Below are 16777 nucleotides of genomic sequence, written 5' to 3'. Positions count from 1 at the left end.
ACAAGCTAATCCAAAGGTGATGGATGATACTACTATATAAACTGCATAGCATCAAAACCCAGTAGCAGATTACCACACACATAAAAAGGCAAGGACCACATGGAGGACACTCATGCCCGTGATCAACTACCTCGATTAGTCCTCTCAAATCCTAAATAATTTAGCCTAATCACTACATCAACCCATGAAACAGAACAACACGCTGACGTCACTACAGACGTGGCCAAGCAGCATTGTACTGTTACCACCACCATGACAACTAGCACGGACAGCATTTTTCTTGACATGTCAGCATCACGTTGCTGCTATGCGACGATGCCATGCAGCTGTGCGGGCGTGCTGGATTAAGCTTTTCTGCATGATGATGCTTGTTTTTTTAAGCGCTAGCACCAACTGAAAGCTGGAAACATCCTCCTTTTTAACTAACCCCTATATACAGATCATCACTCCCAGCATGATGCTTCACAGGAGAGGACACTCGCTGGGAGGGAGCTCTGATCGAGCTCGCCGAGCTGTCGCGATGAGAGGTGGGCGGGGGAGCAACGGCGCGGCCACCGACCTGCTCGTTTGCTTCCCGTCGCGGGCGCACCTCGCCCTCATGCCGCCCAAGGCCATCTGCAGCCCGTCGCGGCCGTCCGCCTCCGAGCCGGTCAAGCGCCGGCACAGCACGAGCCGCGCCGGGCCGCTGCCGTCCAGCGCGCTTTACAAGTCATCGACCCGGAATCCGAGCCGCCGTGCCGCGGATGTCCCCGTGGATGACGAGCCGTCGTCGCCAAAGGTGACGTGCGTCGGGCAGATCAAGGCCCGTCCAGCCAAGCCCAAGGGCCCCGGCGGCGTCGTGAAGCCAAAGAAGGCCTCGTGGCTGCATGCGCTGGGACTCAAGAGGGACGCCATGCCGTTCTTGGACGCCCTGCACGGTGCCTTCCGGTTCAACGTTCGCGGCTGCTTCGGCAGCTTCCCCGGCGCCATGGAGTACACTTCCGGGGAGGACGACGACGAGGAGAATGAGGAGTGCAGGGAGAAGGAAGCAGAGCACGGTGCGGCATTGGCCAGGTGGTTCATGGTGTTGGAGGAAGGCAAGAAGGTGTCCAGCAAGAAGCAGGAACAAGAACAGCAGCAGCATCGGGAGGAGGAAGACGCGGCTCCGCCGGCGAACGCGCTGATGCTGATGCGGTGCCGGTCGGCGCCGGCGAAAGGGTTAGCGAGGAGGTTAGGAGGTGAGGCAGAGGAGTGTGAGGATGTGAAGAGCGCCAAGAAGACTCCAGAGGAAGAAAAGGAGGAGAGCCTGGTGCTCATGACCTACTCACCGGACTTCTTCAAGGTGTCCCTTGACATCGCCAAGGAGACGTGGATCGTCGGCGGTGATGATGCTATCTTGCGCTGCCGGAGCTGGAAGAGATGATCACAAGGATCGTTCTGCGAGGCATGTATATGTCTTTTATTTATTTATTTTCAATTTTTCAGCTATTGCTTGCCCTTTTCCCCTTTCTCCTTTTGAAAAATATATTGCCCTTTCACCTAAAGCTCGTGTGAAGGGTTCGATCAGCATGCAGCAGATTGGTTTCGCCGAGGCCAACGTATTGGCCTCTCTGCCAAACATTTCTGCTCTGTAAATAGTGCTGTAATGTCCCTTTCTAAATGTTACTCCCCAGTAGATGGTGAATACCTCACCGATCATATGTGAGATTGTATCAAGTAATATATGATGAGCTTTCCAGCTCCTTTTGTGCTAGTATAATTCTCTTTGGATTTGAGATATAATTCTCTTCTGTTTTACTCTTGGCTTAATGATGGACAGGAATCTCTACGATGAACTTTTCAGAATATCTCTTTTTTTTTTTCTTTTTGACTACTCTGAATAATTTGTTGGCATGGTTTGCCTCTATTCAGCTCATATTAGCTGTGAGGAAAGGCAAGATCGGTTCCTTTTTTCGAACAGAGGTGTCGGTCTGTCGGATTTCACTGGAGTTTTCATTTTTGGACCAATAACTGTTTCCCAAAAAGAAAAAAAGACGAAGGCCATGTTCCAACAAGAACTGTACTTGCATTTGCTTAAAGGCAATCGCTGTCACAATTATCATCTGATGGGTCCAAAAGACAGGTTGATTAACGGATGATTTTTGGCGTGAAATCCAAGTTCAGTGAATTTTGACATTTTTCTTAATAATTAGAACAGTAGAACGTGATAGTTCACTAAGCTTGCATTGCTCCTAGAGCCTGTGGACTGAGATAATCTGCTACTATCCTTTAGGTGATACAGTTGGATCATTAGCAAGTGCGACCAAGCTGAATAGTCTCAGGACGATTACTGACAACTACCTAATGACTGAGACAGGCATCTGTACTGACACAGCCGCTCAAACTGAGATGTTTGTTCGCTACATACATACATACATACATACATACATACATACATACATACATACATGACACACACACACACATACATACATACATGTATGTATGTATGTAGCGAACAAACATCTCGGTTTGAGCGGCTGTGTCAGTACTCAACCGTTAAGCATAACTGAAGTCACCAACGGCCAAGTAATCATCAACAGGAGAACAAAATTACCTTGAACACCTCGTAGAGCTTCTCATTCCAAGCGAATAGTTATCCAGCTTGCAGGTTGTAGCGCACAGCCAATGATGACTTTGATCTCCAAGTCGACAACGATGCTGATAGCAATCACGCTGTTGGAGTGGCACACCGTCTCTGAGAAAGAAGGAAGCAAATCAAGCGGAAACAAGAGTATTGGAGTGACAAATAATAAATTTCTGCATCAATTTGAATCAAACTTTGGGTTTTGAGGCACGATTTGGTTGCCGGCTTCGGCCACATTGACAGAATTCTACTCGATGGCCGCCACGAACCTCTGCGAGGGTGCGGTAGCGAACCACCACCCGCGTCTCGGCCGCCGCCGTGCCCGTGGACAAAGAATCCCCGGCCTCCGATCTCTTCTCTCCGAACTTCTCAGCGGCAACGTGCGGCGCACTCGGACGGTGCCGTCCCGCCGCACTCCGATTTAATCCCCACCACCCCACTTCTCCGACAAGGTCTCCGACACCATTGAGGACCAGCATAGTCTCCATTGGGGGCTCAACCGACGGCCTTTGGCTCGAAGCTGCATGCCCTTCCACCGGCGTCGAGGCTTCTTCGCGGCGCCGGCCAGCGTCGCGGTAAAAATCGCGGTCCAAGTTAGGGTTTTTTTGAAAAGTATTGGATCGCGATTCATTTCAGGGGTTCTATGCAAAGTTTTGGATCTTGGTTAATAACCGCGATCATTTTAGAGGGTTTTATGTAAATATATCGATCCGAATGAGGGGCCTAAATGCAAAATTGGTTGACCATGGTATACCTTTGGACGGGGAATCTCTCGCCATTGGATCAGAAGTGTGCGGCTCAGATTGAGGAGAGGATCGGTGGTGTGGAGGGAGGCCGGGAGGACGACGAGGCGTATGCGTCGGCGCACAGGCACACCAACGCGGAACCAGCGGGTAGAAGCGGAGCGGGAGCGGGAGCGAGAACGTTTACAGTGCACCATGATACTAGATGGTGGGAAGTATCATTGTTATGATCCAACCGTCCATTTTAGTAGGTATTATTATAATTATCTTGATACTCTTAGGGGTAATTACGTCATTGACTGACCGAACTTCGGACCTTCACCATTCATCATCGACCGATCGACGGAGGGTGGAAACCCTAATAAATGAAATGAACAGAATAAGTGAAAGCTTATCCGAAGAATAAACTAATATTTTGACCTTTCCTAATTAAATATATAATTTACAAGTTTATCATAGTTTTTGTTTCCAATCCTACCCTTATGATACCCATGATACTCTTTAATGATACTCATGATACTGATGGGCGATAGAGTATCATTGGACCAATCTAAACCACCGGATGAGAAAAATAAACAGCATGCACTCGTTTAGGTGTACTTATAAAAGTCCTCTTCTCTTATAGCTGCAGCAAAAGATTGACCTGCTCAAATGGAAATCCACCCATTTTATCCGAGATGTTCATTCATTTTAGAGCACAATTCATCTGTTTGTTCAGTATGAGATTCAAACTTAGATATTCACAAATCCTGGGGCCCGTCGCCGCCTCATCGGCATCCCCACAATCAACTTTCTCGTTGCGAGGAATCAAACAAATCAACTAACTACACATCACAATGGAGCAAATATTATGTACAGTTCCATTACTTAACTCTCTTTGTAGTTTGGTGTAACAAAAAAGTATACTGATTTGGTATAACAAACTATGCAATTGCGCGTGCGGAGTTGTTTTGTCGAAAACCTTGTCCTCGTCAGAACATGCGGTTGAGTTCTCTGGTAGCCGGCAGAATAAAGAAACCTAGAAAGGAGAACAGATTGTGTTATGATCAACATGCCAGTGCTTTGTTTTAATTAAAAGGATGATGCGCAGACAAGGGAATCTGCCTAATTTTCAAAACAACTGTTGATTTCTTTATCTGCGCATGCCCATATAATGTTGTTAGCACCTAACTAGTTAAAATTAAAGTAGATAAAGAGCACTGAAGTTGGTTAGAACCGACACTTGTATCATTAGGCCAAGACTTAAAAGTATACACTCTGATTCATAATTGTTCTGTTTCAGTATGTAAACAATCTACAGAAGTCTGTTCAATAGGTAATTGGCCAACTCTGTTCAATCCGACACTCCTGTTCGGCAGATTATTTTGAATGTTTTCCCTGTTTGAATGTAGAATACGAGCTGCAAAAATTAGAGAAGTGGTTTATAGTTACATAATGTCAATTCTGATATCTGCCTGAAGCGGCTCCATTCCTTTGGTTCTTGAGCTTGGCTTCGACCTCAGAGAGAGCCTTCTTCACGTCCTCATTCTCCGGGAGCTCTTGGATCAGCACCTGGTAATCTCTCAACGACGCTTCCCACCTCTCCAACTGAAACAGACAAGAACACCAGAAAATATGAAGGCGTTAGACTCTTGCCGTTGGTTAACACAAAAATGTTGAAAAAGATTTCTGCACAGGAGGCTGCAGATGCATGCCGAGCTGCCGAACAGCACACCTTGACGTTGCAGTCGGCCCTCCTGAGCCGCGCCTTGCTGTACGCCGGCCGCACGGCGAGCGCACCGCTGCAGTCCTCGACAGCCTTCTCGTGCCGCCCGAGCTTCGCGTGGCAGGCCGCGCGGTTGCAGAGCAGCACGGCGTTGCTTGGCTCCCTGTCGAGGCCCTCGCCGTACGCGGCGCACGCCTCGGCAAACTTGGAGGCCTTGAAGAGGTCGTTGCCGCGCAGCCGCGCCGCCGCAGCCGCCTTGGCCCTCCGGTGCACGTTCGCGACCTCCCTGTTGCTCGGGTCCAGCTGGCACGCCGTCTGCGCCGTCGCCACCGCTTCCTCGAACCTTCGAGTTCACACGCATTCATCCATCAGATATGCCATTTTTGCTGCGAGCTCCCATTCGGGGCACAACATTTTGCTGCGAGCACTCATGCGCTTTGCGTGGAACAAACCTTCCTGCTGCCATGTCGACCTGTGCGCGGACGATGAGCACGTAGGCGTGGCCGATCGTGCCGAAGAGCTTGGTTGACTCATCGACGCCGAACCGCACCGCCCCGCCGAACACCGCGTCCGCCTCGTCGTGCCGTTGAAGCCTCAGCAGCGCCTCGGCTTGCAGCGCCATCATCTAGCATCGTTCATCGTGACAGACAAGACGAGTATCAGATCGTGGCGTCAATGCTAGCCGTACGAGCATCGTTCATGGCGCTATGGCAATACGTCGTGGCGGACGCGCGCGCTGACCTGTGGAGCGCAGTCCGTGCCGTCGGACACGGCGGCCTGCGATTCCTGGAGCACCGTGATCCAGTTCTTGAGCTTGCGCGCGTCGTTGCATTTCGCGATGCGGCTCTTCACCGACTGCGCGCGCGAAACGTCTGCGCCCGTGGACTCCTTGGGCGATTGCTTGAAGTGGTGGATGGCTTTGTCAGGTTCTCCTAATCTGAGCAACACGTAATGTGTTAACGAGTATCATTAACTATTATTATTCCATATGAGCAACACATAATCTGAGCAACACGTAGAAATTTCAAGTTTTCAATAATACTATTCCATATGAAATTCATTATGTATACTAGTAATGAATTTATATGTAACTGACTACCATAATTCCATATGAACTAAAGCAAAAATCTTGCAATGCTTTGCATCTGATGCCTAGTGGCATCCAAAAATTTTGCTGTGTAGAGTAGAGTGTAGAAAACTGAACGTATGACTTGTTCTCTAACAGCTTTCAATTGGTGCGATCATTAACTTGAAAAGGAGGGGGTAAAAAAATTGAGGAAGTGATTAGCTATCCAAAGCACCAATCATCAGCGTGAAGCTCACAAAATGGCTGCCGTAATTTAAGGAAGATGATTGTGCTTGACCTGCTAATCCAATGACCAAACGCTTCAAAGGAGCACATGTAGAATACTAAAAATTTAGACGTGCTTTAATCATCATGGGGTTATTGCATTTATTATGGGGGAAGTTGGAGGCATCCAAGAAGGGATAACTCTATTCCTACAACATATTGAATACATCATCATAAAACCAAGGGCAATGGTGATGCAAAGCAGCCACTTCATTATCTAATTGTCCAATCTGTTGGTTAAGCATTGACATCTGGTTAATAACTACCCCCATCCGTTGATTTTTATAAGATGCATAGGCATTTAAACATTCACATTTAATATATTTTTGAGCAAATTAAATTTTGTGACAGAAAAGCAATAACGTAAATTCGTATTTAAACACATAAAATTTCGTGGTATTCTGATTTTGTAGTCATGAAGAATTTACTCTGAAGGAAATTAACAACCAAGTTTCGATTTTGGATACCGCACAAAGTCAAACTGTGCAATACAAAAGTTATTTGAGGGAGTACCATGTAAATGGCCCTGAATGGAACGTGCGTGCATGAGTTCAACAACCAATGCTCACGGGAAGAAAAGGAAAGAGAAAAAAAATCTAAGCACCTACTCCACCGAGACTAAGATCATATAAGTCTATTACTTAAAATCAGATTCCCCAGTTATGTCACAGCATTAGACATCCTTAAGTGGAAACAACTGACAATATAGCAAATTTTATGAAATAATTAGCAGATAAAAATAGGCATGGATGCATGCAGTATCAAGACACAATTGGTAATGATCAACAACTCAATGCCAAATTCACCCATTTCAAGAACCAGGGAGGGGAATGCCGAGATTTCTAATGCATTCCACCAAAAAATTGACGAGCTGTCCCGCGTACCTGAGGTACAAGCCGCCAAGCCGGTGGTGCGCGCGGTCATACGACGGATCGATCCGGACAGCCTCCTTGCAGTCACCGACGGCCTCGATGAGCCGCCCCAGCGCGGCGAGCGCGGCCGCCTTGTTGCTCCAGTAGGCCGGCCGCCTCGCGTCCATCATGATGGCCTGGTCGTAGAGCGCCACTGCCTCCGCGTAATGCCCCTGGCGGTATTCCTCGTTGCCCATCTCCTTGAGCTTCTCGGGGTCCGTCCGGTGCGACAGCGCCCGGCACAGCTCGCCCTCCGGCTTGGCCTCCTTGACAATGTTCCCCATACCCGAGAACGCGTACCCGTTCGGCGCCTTTCTCTCGTTCGCCGCCTTCGCGTTGCGGTCCACTGAGTTGCGCGCCGACGCGCCCGAGGCCCCGGCGTTGAGGTTGCCGAGGTTGCGGTGCAGCATCATGTTGCCGGAGGTGGCACGCACCAGCTGCGTGGTGCCCTTGACCTTCTGGTGGTCGAGGAGCATCTTGTCGAGCTCCGCGGCCATGCCGGTGTACTCCGCCGCGGGATTCGTGCCGTTCGCCATCTTGGCCGGCCTGCTCCTATCTCTGCCCGGTGGAGCGGCGCGGGCAACGGCGCCATTCGCCACCGGCATGGGCAGGGCGTTCGGGCGGCGCATCAGGGAGGAGTCCTCGTTGACGCCGGCCTTCCGATGCGCCGGGTTCACCTGCACGGGCGCGGGAGCGGCCTCGGCCTCGGCGTCGGAAGATGCGTCGGGGGAACCGTTGATCCGGTGCAAGGAGGTCATGGAGGCGGAGCGGCGGCGGCGGAACATGCTGCTGTAGATGCCGAACATCGCGCAGCCGGACGGCGGGTGGCGCGACTCCGTCATGGCGACCGTGGCGACGTTCGTGGCCGCGCGCCACGGGGTCGCGTCGTGCGTCGTGCGCGTAAGGGGGGGGGGGGGGGGGGGAGGACGATCTGGGCCAACTGCCAACGAAGAAGAGGCAGGGTACGTGGCCGTTGGCTCCTGGTTCGCAACGAATGACGGGTTGCGCTGCGGAGTTGGGGTCCGTGGGAATGTGGGGAGCACGGAGAATTTAAATGGAGAATATCACAGGAGCACCCTTGTGTTTTTGGAGCTGGTATTGTGGGCCCTTTTGTGCAACTTCTCATATTCTTCTTTCTTTTCTTTTATTTTTTCTTTTCCATTTTTTTTCCTTGAGTAGTAGTCTTCAGTTCTTCATGGTCATGGACCATGGGTTGGTTAGTGCATTCATGTTGTCAAGTGCTTGGTTAGGTCAAACGTCTTTGTGTTTAAGTTATTGCGGTATTGTATTTTGGACTGTATTTTAAACGTTGTTTTGTGTGAAAACAGAATCACGCGCGCAATGAGCAATCTGATTTAACATAAAACAAAGTACTAAGCAAAGCAGGAAGATGTACCCAATAATAATGTGAGTATAAAAGGAAATGTGTACGAAGGTTCTTGTTTCAGAAGGTTTGTTCGTTTATGTTTCCCCTTACTTGATTACTACTCACCATAGGTTTTGTTGGGGGCAGAAAACATATACAAGACATAACATAACGAGAGTCATGTTCACTAAAAAGGACTTAAGTTTGAAGATGGTGTGAGAGCTTTTTTTACAGAGGGTGAAGGGAGAGAAAGTCGGTGTCACGGGGAAATCTTGGAGTTCCCCTTTTTTGGTTTTTGAGGGTTTATTTTATAAAGAGAAGATGCAACAGAAATTACTACCATGCCTCTAAAATATTATGTTATAATTATAAGAATATGAGGGTATTTTAAGCCTTTCACCCTTTTTACATATTGTGTGGTAACTAGGATACTATGATCGCTATAGTAATATTCTAGTACAATGTCTAAATATCTCACGGCCGGGGCGTTCTCCCAACAACACCCCTCATCTACCAGTTCCGAGGTCCCAAGGGGCAAGCGGATGCACAGAAAACTAGTTCCAGCATTTCTAAAGCCTGACTCTCCTGGATCGTTCCCTGTCGTTGTAGCGAGACGTCTTTAGCAAGGAGCGAAGGTGGTGACCAGAGGCAGAGTCAGCGGTGAGGCTCACGAAGAAAGCCCACTACCCCCTTAGTGATAGACACGGTGAGGCTTGATGGAGGTGAGACCGTCTGAAGCCCTATGGCGGTAGTCATAGGCGGAGTCAACCACAAGACTGAGGGGGCAGCCCACTACCCCCTCAGCGGTAGACGCGGTGAGGCTTGATGGAGGTGGGGCCGTTCGGAGCCCCGTGACAGTAGCCAGAGGCGGAGTCATCGGTGAGATTGATGGATTAGTCCGCTACCCGCTCAGCGGTAGGCACGGTGGGGCTCGACGAGGCAAGGTCGTCTAGAGCTTTGCAATGATAGCCAGAGGCGGATTTGACAGCAAGGCTGAGGGAGGCAGTCCGCTACCCCTTAGCAGTAGACGCTGTGAGGCTCAATGGAGGCAGTACGGTCCATAGTCCCGCGGCGGCGAGGCTTGATGGAGGTAGGGCTGTCCAGAGACCCGCAGTGGTGGCCAGAGGCAATGTCGATTGCGAGACCAAGGACGATAGTCTGTGGCCCCCTTAGCAAGTAGTCGTGGTGATGCTCAACAGAGGCGAGGCCGGCTGGAATGTTGCAGCGAGACGGAGGGAGGCGGTCCACGACCTCCTCAGCATGTAGTCACGGTGATACTCAACGGAGACAAGGCCGGCCGGAGCATCGCAGTGAGGCTGGAGGTGAAGTCGACTGCATGACTGAGGGAGGTGGTCCACGACCCCTTTAGCAGTAGCCGTGCCAAGCCTCGATGGAGGCACTACGGTCCGGAGTCTCACGACGGCAAGGCTCGAAGGAGGCAGGGAGCTCCACGGTGGTGACCAGAGGCGATGTTGACGACGAGGTCGAGGGAGGCAGTCCACGACCCTATCAACAAGTAGTCACGACGATGTTCGACGGAGGTGAGGTCAGCTGGAGAATCGTTGCGAGGACAGAGATGAAGTCAACAACGAGGCTAAGGGAGGCGGTCTGCGACCTCCTCAACATGTAGTTGTAGTGATGCTTGACGGAGGTGAGGCCAACAGGAGCATCGTGGCGAGGCCGGAGGTGAAGTCGATGATGAGACTGAGGGAGGCGTTCCACGTTCTCCTCATTATGTAGTCATGGTGATGTTTGACGGAGGCGAGGCTGGCCAGAGCATCATGTTAATGCCAGAGGTGAAGTCAACGGGGAGGCTGAGGGAGACGGTCTGTGACCCCCTCAGCGGTAGCTGCGGTGAGGCTCAATGGAGGAAGTGCAATCTGGAGTCCCGTGGCGGTAAGGCTCAACGGAGGCAGGGTCGTTCGGAGCCCCGCGGTTGTGGCTGGAGGCGATGTCGACGTGAGGCAACGTGGTTATGTAACAAGATGACTTTGCCGCCTGCCTGTCAAGCTGGTAGCGGTAGTACTTGAAGAAGGTATGCACTTCATCGCACGGGACAATTTCGGTGGCATTCTAGTAGCAGCTACAGGTCATATCCGATATATTGCGAATGTTTTATATGTAGAAGCAGAAGCTCTCCTTCATGCAGTGAGAGAAGCTGTATCTCTAGGGTGGCAAGAGTTGTCAGACTAACATCCAAGTTCTACAACAGTTATAAGCAATAAGTATGATTCGACTTTGAATGCTGCAGCGTTCAGGGAAATCAAGAGCTTATTCTATCTCTTATCGAGTTTGTTTTTAACTTAGATTATGTAACAATGCAGCATATATGTTAGTTACTATTGGTATGCATGGTGAGTGAGATGCTGATATGTAGCGTGCTTTTTCCCCAACTTTTATAATTGATGGGGTTGCTGGTGATCTTATCGTGTATTAGTCCAATTCATGAGTTTTAGTAAAAAATGCTGTTAATACCAATGTAAACAAAGTTGTTACGCCAGGTCGTCAGCTGCTATTGGGTCGCGACCTGCCCTGCCATCCACAAGCCAGCCAGCGGGCCATTGACTTGGCGGCGCGTTGGGACGCCGGACGGCCGGAGTCCTCGGTCGTGTAGGGGGCGGCGCGCACGCGAGAGATGAAACCAAACACGACCGCACGACACGATCCTTCGGTTGTGCGGGTCGTGGGACACAATGTGCTCCATTATTGTACCGTGCATGCACCGACTCGGTCAGCTCGCCCCAAACGTGTACGACGTGCTAAACAAGGAACGCATGATGCTCCTCTTAGTTTTTTTTTTTTACTCAAATCTCTGCATTACTGCAGAGGGGTATTATGTGCATAGCAAAATGTATTAGAAGGGGTTGCGAACCGTTGGATCCAAGATTGACTGCTATATCAACCGTCAGTAGATGACAAAGTCTGTTCCATAGTAAAGATGAATGTTGCTGCTACAGTATTTTGCCGCTCCTTGCACTGTTTTATCGTAGTAGACTCATTTTACTGTACATACCGGGATGAAAATAAGATGGATATTTTCTACATGCAGGCTTACGAAGTAAAATATATGATGCAACAATATATATCTGATACTATTCATGTTCGACTTCGGGTTTAATAAAATAAGATATGATATATGATAAATGTTATCCGTCTGAAATATCCGAACGTGAGATGTTACGAGAAAATCTATTGTTATTGTTCTTAAAAATATGATAATATATAAGTAGATTGCTACAAATTCGTAGATAGGTAATATTAAATATTCTTGTTTTTACATCTTAGTGATCACTCTCTATGTGCTCATTTTTATTGCACTCCTATATTATCTAATGTGTTGCGTAAGGATATAAATGAAGTAAAAAATTTATATCTATCGAATTAACTAAAAATTTATATCATCATTCGCTCCGATGGCAACTTAAAAAAATCAGATAAGATACATAATTAAAAAATATTTATTTGGTACTATTTATATTTGACTCTAATTTTATAAAAAATAATATAAAATAAGCTATATTTATCTGTATCCAACTCTATATGCCGGTCTCCCGTCGTTTCTCGGCCTCGTTGGTGACATGACGTGACACGAACTCGCATGTATGGTCAACCCTCCCTGCTCGATTTTCCTAATCAGGTTCGCATGATGTGTAGCTATTCTAAACAATGGCAATCGTTTCCGTGTAACATCGTCGACCGGCACACCTAAAAATCAGCCGTCCGGAGCTTTGCGCTGACGGGGTCCGTGTCCGTCACAGCTCGCCGCCGGCTCGAGTATTTTTGTGGTACATCTCGGACAACCAACAGTCGCTTCAGCAAGTTCGAGCGTGTTCATCACGGTTTCTATCTGTCGTCGACTGAATAAACAGTTCTGGAGAGGGTTTCATGCAATGGCGTGATCGAATGCAAGATGTATAAACATTGACATCTGATCGAACAGATCCCGGATAAATGCACGTGTAAGCCATGCGTATAAATGCTTTAACCAGCTGTTGTACAATTTCTAAGGGCATATGCAATGAAGTGATGGCAACTGAATAGTATAAGAGATGTCACATGATTTTGGATGATACGTACTGAAGTCATGTTATTAGATAATCTGTTACTTTTAAACTATTGTATAAATAGTTATTAATATCTATAGTATTGCATAGGAGTATTATATAAATTGTTTTCATTACTATCTAAAAATAACATGAATAAATGTTACAGATAAGTGATATCTAGAGCACTGTGCATGCCCTCAGCATCCTCGCAGACTACATCCAACCTTCGTGTGGTTTTCAGGAAACAAAGTTTGCAGAGCTTTGGTTCCTGAAAACTTGTTTCCGTTTGAATAGGACTTCCGATGTGCAGTCTCTGTCGTGTGCTGGAGACCTCGAGATCAAAGCCGATGCTAAGTCGCACGTGATGGCGCCAGACGGTAGTTTGTGAATCCAAATCGCCATATCCTGCTGTACTGTGCAACTAACGTCTAATTAAGTACAGCGATCATGACTGCACAATGATGTACAGACGTGTGACTCGAATGAGACCGGTAACAAGAGTGAGTGTAAAAATGTGCAATTTTCAAAGTAAAAGTGTTTATTTAGTAAAAATTGATGTTCAAGTTGTAACCCTAATGATAGTATAACTATGAAAGGAGTCATGACCAGTTTCTTCGAAGTGGATAGTCCAAGGTAATAAACAGAGTTTAAGGTCCTATTTATTTTAGTTTGTAATCTGTAACTATTCATAATCTACAAGCTAAGTCAAACAGATTTTTATCACAATTCAGTTTGTAACAATCTAACCATCAGATTATAATAATTTAACAATATAGATTCCACCAGCTTATACAGATTATGCTATCTAGTTTTTACAATTTAGTTTTTTATAATTTAATTTTTTATAATTCAAATTCTCCATATTATTTTTCACAATTTACAACGAAAACAAGCATACCTAATGTGTTTCACTGTGCCCTAGATAGCACACAGCCTTGCGGGATTGGGCTAAAGGGCCTTAACAAAGCCCACACTATCCCGAATCATGTCGCCTGCCTTTGCCTACCCGGTTCTCGCGGGCTGGCAGGCCGTCACCTCCACCCCGCTGCTTCTGGACTGCTCAACTCGTGTAGGCCGTCCGTCTGGACCGTCCAATCTGGTCCCGGCCTGGCAAATCGGCTGCTCGGATGCACGCCGAGGTTGAGATCGAGCCTTAGCTGGATTGGCAAGTCGCCAAGCGAGCGACGGAGCCCACCTGCGTTCGAGCTCAGATTGATGCACCGTCTGGGATGCGTGTCGATTCACGCGGAGGCCTAGCGGCACACGACAGGGCCGCGTAATCAGGAGTGACCGCCGCGCCGCCGCCTCAGCAATACGCGTGCTTTCTCGTGTGTTTTCAGCACGGAACGCTGCGGCTGCGGGCATGGAAGGCTTAAACCCAGAACAGCGGCCCTCACTTTCTTGTCTTTTTTCTTCTTCTCCTCGAATACAAGAACACAGATATTAGGTCGTAACGTCGTATGGTTCTTAGCAGTCGAATCATTCAGCTGCTATTAAAAACAGTTTTACATAGCCGTCTGCTGACTCGCTTCGCCATGGTTGTTCTTATCCTTCGGTTACACTGAACCGGGTATAAAATCTGTGAATCTCAGTGAGACGGCGACCATTTACTTGGTGGTAAAGCAAATGCTCCCGCCTGCCAGGTACTTGTACGCTTCCTTTTTCTCAGAGAGCGACTGCAAGCTGCACGCGCACGACTTCCTCTGCTGCTGGCTGCAGCCAACATGCAGTTGCAGCCAGCGATGACACCACAGCCGAAATCGCACTGGATATGCGCCCAGTTTTTCAAGTTAAGTATCGCATCTCCGCAGGTCCACGCTTATCCCGTGCTCCCGAGGCCAAGAGTTCGACGCCTGAACACCAGATACACGGTGACACCATGCATCACACGACGCACGGCTGCACCGGTCGTCCAGTCCTACCTATCGTGCTCCTGGCTTATGCAGTGTCATGGCATGTGCTTCAGCGAAGTCTCGAGACGTCAAAGGTAGTTTATGGGTGGATGGTAGATCCCGATACGATTCTTCTACTTGTCGACGTCTTGTAATAGAGCTGTAGTAATTAGTTGGCTCAGTTTTGACATGGATGGAGTTCTCAAGTTTGGGTGACCGGCTGACCGCGACTGCGGCTGCAGGCGACCGATCGCTAGTTCTTGGCATCGACATGGCTTTTCGGGTGTACCTGACCGTGGATTTTGGAGAGAAATCAGACAAGCGAAGCATGGAACCCGGAACCCCCTTTGTTTTCCCTTGTCACTCAGTCACAGAAGTTACTTGTGGCGAGGAAGCGAGACACCAATCCACCGGCCTGCATTCTGCAGTCCGCACAGCGGAGAGCAGGCGGACATGTCGCAGAGGCAGTGCACGAATGTGGATCGAGCCCGTCCTACTTTTTTTTTTTTGAACGAACAAGCACTGGATGTGCTTATTTCATTGACAAAGTACAGTAAAAAAGGGGCTGGTCCAAAACAACCTTGGCCAAAAAAAATGGAAAGTCAGAAAAAAATTGAAAGGAAAGCGAAGAAGGGGGAAAACTATACAAGTCGGGAGCAGACTAGATATCTAGGTTAGTCAAGCAGCACGCTCCGGCAAGAATTCAAGTTTGGGCCTTCTCTTTTATCTTTGCGACGAGAGTTTAGGTAGGGGATTCTTGGCGCTGGAAAATCCGTGTATTCCCCTCCTTGTAAACCTCCAAACTCACAACCATAGTCAGGATGCAGATGGCCTTCCATGGCATATCTTTTAATATCGTGATATTGGTCCACCAGCCATGTATCATTTGTACTTGTTGCCACATATGTAGCTTTAAAGCGTAGCACCCCATATAATATGCAATACAGTACTAGATCCTTCTAATGTATTTGCAATCACCCAGGATGCGTAAGGCTGTCTCTGGGTTCCAACGACAAAGTGAGCAGGGCGGATCATGGTCTCATCCTCTGGCCGCTAGTCTGTCAGCTGTCCAGACCCGATTTTGTATTACCAGCCATGCAAAGAATTTGTACTTGGGTGGTGTCCAGGGATTCTATATTAATGTTTGGTAGGGCACATAGGCGGATCCAAAGAATTGTGCCCAATACAGGGACGAAGATGTGTATTCTCTATCATGCGTGAACTTCCACCGTATACTGTCAGGCTCATCGGGGTTAAGGCTTAGTCCATCAATTGCGGTCCATAGATTGACGAATTCTATGGGATGTGTTACCGTTAGGGCCACCGGGAAGTTTAGGTCCAAGATCCAAGAGTTTCTTACAGTGCTTGTTGCACAATCTTTCCTTTTGCCTTTGATAGCTGGTAAATGGCCAATGCCACGTATTTGGGTCACTGTACAACTAGCTAGGTTGAGCACCAGAATTTGGTTATCTTCCCATCACCAATGACTACTGGGGAGTCGTCATCAAAGACCCCCGACGGGCCTAGGCTATACCTACCTGGGTCTGAAAGTTGCCTGGCTTCGAAGCCATTCCGGGGCCTACAGGCTCTGCACTCTCTACGGATCCCTAAGCCTTCGGAGGGTTGGGAACCCTCGAATGGCACTAACTCCAGAAGGTCTTGGTGAGGGGCTTGAGCCCCCCCCCCCCCCCCCTAGAAAGATCAGTAGAAAGAGGGCCCATAAGCCATCATCTACCTGTCATGAAGTAACTGGCATTTAATGTCGGTCTAATTGATGGCTGCTGTGACACCCTGTGTAGGGCGGGCGCCGTAATCGGCAACCGATTGCGCGCGACAGCCACTTGATGCCACTATACTACCACGGTTAGATGATGTCATCAGAGTAAGTACAAAATTACCTGGACTTGAGCAATGTTTTACCAGATCAGCTCTAGGTCCTGGTTGTATAGCGACAACTTGTATCTCAACCCCTCTCATAGGGGTATGCATGCACTTGCCTTATGTAAGACATTATAAATACAAACCGTGGGTGCACGGTGACGGGGGTCTTGGCCCAAAAAATCATTCATGATGTTCTGTTATTCTCCACTTCTCCTCCAAGCTTGAGCCATCCCTGTGGGTTGGCTCTCGCCGCACTTTGCTCGTGGAAGACGTATTT

At 48.4% G+C, this 16777-nt stretch overlaps 2 protein-coding genes across 3 annotated transcripts; one reads left to right on the top strand and one right to left on the bottom strand.

Annotated features, from left to right (window-relative positions):
• The first annotated feature begins 81 nt into the window (after window positions 1–81).
• On the top strand, window positions 82–1705 carry LOC133921207 (uncharacterized). Its single transcript, XM_062365992.1, has one exon. The coding sequence runs from the start codon at window positions 455–457 to the stop codon at window positions 1400–1402; it is 948 nt and encodes a 315-aa protein (XP_062221976.1). The 5' UTR covers window positions 82–454; the 3' UTR covers window positions 1403–1705.
• A 2536-nt stretch (window positions 1706–4241) lies between these two features.
• LOC133920362 (TPR repeat-containing thioredoxin TTL4-like) lies at window positions 4242–8219 on the bottom strand. 2 transcript variants are annotated; one of them, XM_062364981.1, is made up of 6 exons: window positions 7289–8219; window positions 5795–5990; window positions 5506–5678; window positions 5063–5396; window positions 4780–4935; window positions 4242–4366 (listed from the first exon to the last, which is right to left on the bottom strand). In XM_062364981.1, exons 1-5 carry the CDS (start codon window positions 8155–8157, stop codon window positions 4786–4788), a joined length of 1722 nt encoding a protein of 573 aa, XP_062220965.1. In that variant the 5' UTR covers window positions 8158–8219; the 3' UTR covers window positions 4242–4366; window positions 4780–4785. The 2 variants fall into 2 exon arrangements, with proteins under 2 accessions (XP_062220965.1, XP_062220964.1); XM_062364980.1 differs by lacking the exon at window positions 4242–4366 and having other exon boundaries at window positions 4395–4935.
• Window positions 8220–16777: the final 8558 nt, after the last annotated feature.

Source organism: Phragmites australis, chromosome 6 (assembly GCF_958298935.1).
Source record: "Phragmites australis chromosome 6, lpPhrAust1.1, whole genome shotgun sequence".
Classification (NCBI taxonomy): Eukaryota; Viridiplantae; Streptophyta; class Magnoliopsida; order Poales; family Poaceae; genus Phragmites; species Phragmites australis.
The sequence above is the reverse complement of the archived record's forward strand: the minus strand, read 5'-3'. Positions and strand labels throughout refer to the sequence as shown.

Coding starts and splice junctions, on each gene's coding strand:
- LOC133921207 (XM_062365992.1), top strand. CDS start 455: ATGATGCTTCACAGGAGAGGACACTCGCTGGGAGGGAGCTCTGATCGA.
- LOC133920362 (XM_062364981.1), bottom strand. CDS start 8,157: ATGACGGAGTCGCGCCACCCGCCGTCCGGCTGCGCGATGTTCGGCATC. Junction 5,991..7,288: donor CTTGGCGGCTTGTACCTCAG/GTACGCGGGACA, acceptor CGTGTTGCTCAG/ATTAGGAGAACCTGACAAAG. Junction 5,679..5,794: donor GCACGGACTGCGCTCCACAG/GTCAGCGCGCGC, acceptor GAACGATGCTAG/ATGATGGCGCTGCAAGCCGA.